General features: G+C 41.3%; 1 protein-coding gene across 1 annotated transcript; it reads right to left on the reverse strand.

Annotated features, from left to right (window-relative positions):
- Window positions 1-3,206: 3,206 nt before the first annotated feature.
- Window positions 3,207-4,085, reverse strand: LOC124917297. The gene has a single exon (XM_047457757.1). The coding sequence runs from the start codon at window positions 4,083-4,085 to the stop codon at window positions 3,207-3,209; it is 879 nt and encodes a 292-aa protein (XP_047313713.1).
- Between the last annotated feature and the right edge of the window lie 2,390 nt (window positions 4,086-6,475).

Here is a 6,475-nt window from a genome sequence, read left to right on the forward strand (position 1 = left end):
CTCAAGGAGTTTTAAAAGAAAGTCTTCTTCAAAAACTAAGTAAAAAACATACGCATTAATCACAGCATAAAATAGGGTACTAATTGACCGAGGACTCAATTAAATGTGGGTACCAAAAGATTGTAAATATTGTTTTGTGTAGGTACATATAAATGATCGGCTGGAGGAATCTGTATGCTATCTTGATAGCGGATATTCCATGCATATGACAGGAAACAGACGGCTTCTTACTGATATATCAGATTGTTCTAGAGCTAAGATTACTTTTGGTGACAAAAAGAATGGTAAGACCATGTACATGATTTCCAAGAATGACCAGAAATGGTTATGGCATAAAAGGTTGAACCATTTGAATTTCAAAACCATTAACAACATTTGTTCTAACAACTTAGTTATTGGATTACCTACATTGCAGTTTGCTAAGGACAAGGTATGTCATGCTTTCCAGTTAGGCAAACAGGGCAAATCATCGTTCAAAAGTAAAGGGAAATCTCAATCCAGTTGTTGCCTAGAACTGTTACATATGGATCTGTTTGGTCCAATTCCTGTAAAAAGTTTAGGAGGAATGAGATTTTTTCTAATTGTTATTGATGATTTTTCTCGATTTACATGGGATGCATTTTTCCATCAAAGGATAAAACTACTGAAAACTTGATTAGAATATTTAAGAGAATTCAGAATCATAAATCGTTGAATATTGCATGCATTAGAAGTGATCAGGGAACTGAGTTCACTAACAGATACTTGTCATCTTATCTCGAAGAGACTGGAATTAGGCACGAGTTGTCTAGCGCCAGAACTCCACAGCAAAACAGCATTGCTGAGAGAAGAGTGAGGACTCCAAAGGAAGCCGCAAGATTTATGCTAACTGAATTAGACGTGCCTCAGAGGTTCTGGGCGGAAGCCATAAGCACTGCTTGCTATACACAAAATCGGTCAATAATCAACAAACATTTTGATAAAACTCCCTATGAACTGTATTATGGGAGAATTCTCACAGTTTCTTATTTTAAGATATTTGGGTGTAAATGTTTTATTCATAACAATAGAAAGGTTTATATAACCGCTTTTGATGCTAAAGAAGATGAGGGATTCATGTTGGGATATTCGTCAGTAAGTAAGGCTTATAGAGTATACAACAAAAGAACACAGACAGTTGAGGAATCCCTTCATGTAGTTTTTGATGAGCCTGTTGAGGGCAAATCCTAGAGCTTGATAAAGCACTGTATGGTCTGAAACAAACTCTTAGAGCTTGGTATGACACTTTAACTGAATTTTTGTTTGATCATGATTTTGTTATTGGAACTGTGGATAAAACCTTGTTTAGATTCACTGAAGACTCTCACATTCTACTTGTTCAAATATATGTTGATGACATTATTTTTGGTTCAACTAACCTAAACTATCTGAGAAGTTTTCTAAGCTGATGCAGGACAGATTTGAAATGAGCATGATGGGAGAATTAACATTCTTCCTTGGGCTTCAAGTCCGTCAATTAGAAGAAGGGACCCTCATCAATCAGGCCAAATACACCAAAGATCTTGTTAGGATCGGGGATGCCCTTGGAGGACCGTGGTGTTTCCGGTTTCTAGAAGGGTGGCCGCTTACAACACGCAACACACTTTGGTGATAGTCCGGTTAGAGACTATGACCGTTCTCAGCACTTCGCAAACTGTCACAGACTCTTGAACCGGGTTCAAGGGCGGAAATGTCTGTTTCAGTCTGAAGCAACGTATGCGACTTAAATGATGTTTAGGAGGAGTCGGTTTTAGAAATATGAGTAGACCGGTTTTTTATCTAAGGAGTAAGATTGTCTTGGTTTGTGGTTAGGTTAAGTGAATAAGCTGGGAATACAGGAAATGACACGAGACAAGATTTTTTATGGATGTTCGGAGCAAACCCTCCTACGTCACCCCTTCTTCTCAGGTTATGAGAAGGATCTCCACTAACTTTCAAGATTACAACAATTACACTGCCGGTCGAGCCTTAACTTACTACTCGCCGGTTACACCAACTCACTCTTGATGTAATACAATAACACAACACAATAATAGCTTTCGGTAAATGATACAACGGTTTTGGATCGCGCGTGAGATTTCTTTATCTCTCTAAAATTTTCATAACTTGTCATTAATGAGGTCGCTTCGTCTTCCTTTTAATAGTGAAGAGTCTTCCAACGATCACTTTCTTCTCTCACCGTGGGATTGGTTAATTCAGAGTCACGCCGGTGCAGAGAGGTTGCTTGCACGTTTCACCTTCCTAACACTTGGAAAGCATGCAAATACTCCACAGGTAAATATGACATAGCCGTTTTTTGCAGATTCGAACACGTGTCAGGCATGCACCCTCCGGCTGTCGAAGTCGGATCAGTAAATCATCATTGTTTTTATCGCATGTTTCTGATCGGATCTTATCTTATTTTATTTCTCCGAGACACGTCTATTTCGTCATATTACGTCATCTTTGTAGCTTTTAGTTTCCGGTTGACTCTTACATAGTATAGTCCGGCTGGGATGTAGACTTTTCTTTGCTAGCTGGTCCTTTGAGAATGTTAAAACTGGTTCCTCTTGATCTTGACTTGATCACTTGGAACTGGATTTCTTTGAAGTGTTCTTCAGCCTGTTTGTGAGGCTCCAGCCGGTTTATGCAATTCAATCTGTTCCTGCACATAGAAGTTAATAGTTTTTTAGTTTTATGGCCGGTTCCAAAAATTAACTTTACTTAATTTTTTTATCAATTTCTCCCTTTTTGATTATTTAGAATAAATATTCAAAACTTGTAATGTATGGCCGATTTGAAAATTAACTTACTTAATTTTTCTATAAATTTCTCATTTTTTGATTATTTAGAATAAATATTCAAAACTTGTAATGTGTGACCGGTTTGAAAATTAACTTTCTTTATTTTTCTATCAATTTCTCCCTTTTTGATTATTTAGAATAAATATTCAAAACTCGTAATGTATGGCCGTTTTGAAAAATCTGTTTAACAATTTCTCCCTATTTAATGTTTTTCTGTTTAAGAAAAATTTCAAAACATGTTTTGATTTTTTCAAAAGATATTTAGTGAAATAAGTACTTTAAAGTATGATAAAAGGTGACTGAGTTCTGAAATAAAACCAAACACAGATAAATTGTTCATAAGAAAGAAAATAAACTAAGGATTGGATGATCCCCCTTTTCATTTTCTTTCTCCTTCCGCTTCCTTTATTCTTCTTCCCTCGCCTCCCATTCCCTCTCTCTTCGTTCAGCGTAGAATTGCCATCCGGTAAATACACTTGAGATGCCGGGAGTTTGTTTGCCGAATCCGAAACCGCCATTTACTGGTCTTGGTGGGCGAGACGGTTGAGCAACAATCGTCCTGTTACTTGGAATTTCGACTGCTTTCTTCTTTCGCCGGTTGAGTTGTTTGATATCCTCTTCTTCTTCTTCTTCGTCAAGAGGTTCTTCGTTTAGTCTGACCGGTTGAATCTCTCCTAGACCGCTTCGTTCCGCCAGCTTCATTACAGCCGCAATCGTTTTCCGTTTGTTCTTATTCCTTGTTTTCATAGAGTGCGAGGGTTGAGCCAGTGTGGATTCTTGTAGAGCGGCCTCTTCTTCCTCATTGCATTGCTTGGACAACTCATGATCTTTGTCTTCAATTTCCTTCCTTAACCGTTCCCTCTCCTTTTCTTCGTCTTGAAGTTCCTTGGTAGTTTCGGTATCAGAACTGATCTGCGCTTGAGTTTTGTTGACTTGAAGTTTGGACAGCTCCTCAATCTGAGCGGCCATAGCCTGCATCATGTCTATCAAAGGAGCGGTTGCGATTTGAACGGATTCGGCGATCATTGACTTAATTGATGTTTGCACGGTTTCATCTATCATCGACTTCATCGATGTTTGAGTGGTGTTGTCAATTTCGGATTGAATGGATGCCCGGATAGTTTCTGTCAAATTGGTTTCAACGGTTGCAATCTTCTCATCGGTAGCAATGCTGTATTTGTGAAGACAAGAGATGATTGTACCAACCACTACTTCCTTTACTTGCTCAAGTTCCGGAGTCTTATCAGTCTGTGGAGGAGCACTGCTCCGGTTTTCTGCTGTCATGGAGGACTCTCCGGTAACAAAGAAAGGTTTGCTTTCATAGAGATCGGCATGAGTTAAGACATGTTTGCACTCGTTCCTCCATTCTGATCGAGCCTGTCAGTACTTTGAATGAGTTTATCGCGCACCGAGTGAAACCGCTCAAACATTCTTGATTCTATTGGAGTTAATGTTGCCCCTTCTGCCTCCCTCAATGCATCTTCTATTGCATGTAACCGGGCGTATTCGTGTATCTCCAACGTCTTGTTGAATGCGGCTAATATGACGTTGGTACCTGCTAGCTTGAGAGCCTCTTCTTCTAAAGCCAGAAGTTTCTCCCAGTGCTTGTTACCGCTAATGTCGGGGAGCATGTCTGATAACTTTGTTTCGCAACGAAGCTTGACCCACAGGTGGTACGATGAGACCAACTCTTCAGCATCCTTGTTCATATCCAGGAGGAACTTCTGATACATCTCCTCCTCTTCTTCTGCTGAAATGGGGACCTCTGCTTCGGTTACAATCTCAGGTTGTGGACCGATTTCGCAAAGCAGTTTTTCCCTTTGCCGCAGAATCCTCAAGTAGAACTACTTTGTCTTTGTTAACCTGAATTGGACCTTCAGGTGTGATTGTTGAATCGGCTGGCCCGTCTTGGCCCGATCGGAGCGTTGTTTCGGTTGGAACGGATTTGTTCCCCGCCGAGCCGGATGGTTCTTTATCTTCAATATTTCCCTCCCTGAGACGGAGGGATGATGTTCTCAGTGTTGGTCGTTTCTTCGACCGGATGGATTTCATTTTGACGGGTATCTCAACCTGATCAGTTGGCTTAAGAAGACTTGTCACGTCGTCTTTGGTTTCTACGATGTAGAGTTTGGACCACGTCCACTTTAACCTCTAGGTTCTCAAACCTACTTCAACCATTATTTCATCGAGTTTCTTGTGCAGGGATTGAGTTTCATAATGAATACTAACCTATTCTGCCTCCTTCGATGCTGACTCGGTTCTTGGCTCCCGAGGGTTCGTGTTGCCTTGATGATGGAGAGATCGACTGGAATGGGATGGACTGTGTTAAGGGAGTGGGCTGAAGGAGTCTGCGGTTCTCTTTGGGGAAAGATCCGCTGAGAGAGTTTTCTCGGAATCTGCCGGCTTGTTGGAGCTCTTCTTTGCGGATGTCCTTCCTCCTCCCCTTTTTCTTCTGAGAGGCCTCGGCTTGAAACCGCCTTCCCCTTGGGATCTTCTTGTTTTCGAACTTTCACCAGCCGGTGCGGATGAGCTGGTTCCTTTGATGATGACTTCGGCCTAGCCGCTTTAGCAGTCTTCTTGCTCATTTTCTCAGAGGTAAGAACATTGGCGGGTGGAAGCGGTTCACCTTCACTGATTCCCACATTAAGGGAACTTAAGAATTTTTACTATCTGCATTGCAAAGGCCTGAACTCGCAATCCTTCTTCACTACCATTTCGCAGAATTGTTCGACAAAACGGTTCCCTAGTCTATCTTGTCACTGCGGACAATCGCCATCATCATCTTTAACTTCAGCTTGATCAGGTTATCGAAGTTTTCCCCCTCTACCCTGAAGTGATCTTGATATTATGTTCAGGAGCCATTTGAACTCGGCTTAAGTTTGTTCTTCGGCTTGAGTGAGTTACCAGATCCTTGTCGTCAGCCGATATAACCAACCGGGTCGCGTTGGATCATGCGTTTGTCAAGCTTGTTTTGAAGTCCAGCCCCGGTATTCGGCAAACCGAGTGCTTCAGAAAAGATCTCCTCTGTGATGTTAACCGCTTTGCCGTTCATGGTGGCAGAGACCGTCCTCTTCGTTAGAGTCGTCGTCGCCAGGAACTCCATAACCTCCGTCGGGTGCACGATAAACGGACCAGACAAATACATTTCTAGTCCTGAATCCCTTAGCGATTGCAGCACGGCCTTGTTCTCTTCCGCAGCGTGTTCGTCGATGTCGCAGAAATCGACCTGCAACATGTATTGGAAAGGTGCTTTAACTAGATCCATGATGATTTTGCGAGTGAAGAAGATGAAGAATAACGATGATCGGAAGATAGAGAGATTTCAAGATTTTTAGAGAGAGAAAGCTTGTTCAAATAATGAACTGTTTTGAACTTATATAGGAGGCGGTTTTGAACGGTTGGAAGATGAACCGTCACTTGGTTATGATTTTGGCGGTCACTTTCCCTCCAAAAGTTACTGCAGTAATTTTCGGCGGTAAATGCGGAGAATACAATGGGCGGTAATTTTTGTGCGCGGTAAAATCGTGGGCGGTAAGTTTTTCACAAAATTTCAGTTTTGTTTGAGATTTTTGATTAATCGGAAGCTTGTTAACCAGAAGTTTCGTTTAACATGGAGTCATTTGTTTATTCAGATCAGAACCGGAAAGAAAATGTAATGTGAAGAACCGGAGACT

The sequence above is a fragment of the Impatiens glandulifera genome, unplaced genomic scaffold (genome assembly GCF_907164915.1).
Source record: "Impatiens glandulifera unplaced genomic scaffold, dImpGla2.1, whole genome shotgun sequence".
In the NCBI taxonomy this organism is placed as follows: domain Eukaryota; kingdom Viridiplantae; phylum Streptophyta; class Magnoliopsida; order Ericales; family Balsaminaceae; genus Impatiens; species Impatiens glandulifera.

What these genes read in the sequence shown, in the direction of transcription:
- LOC124917297 (XM_047457757.1), bottom strand. Translation starts at nt 4,085, where the DNA reads ATGACAGCAGAAAACCGGAGCAGTGCTCCTCCACAGACTGATAAGACT.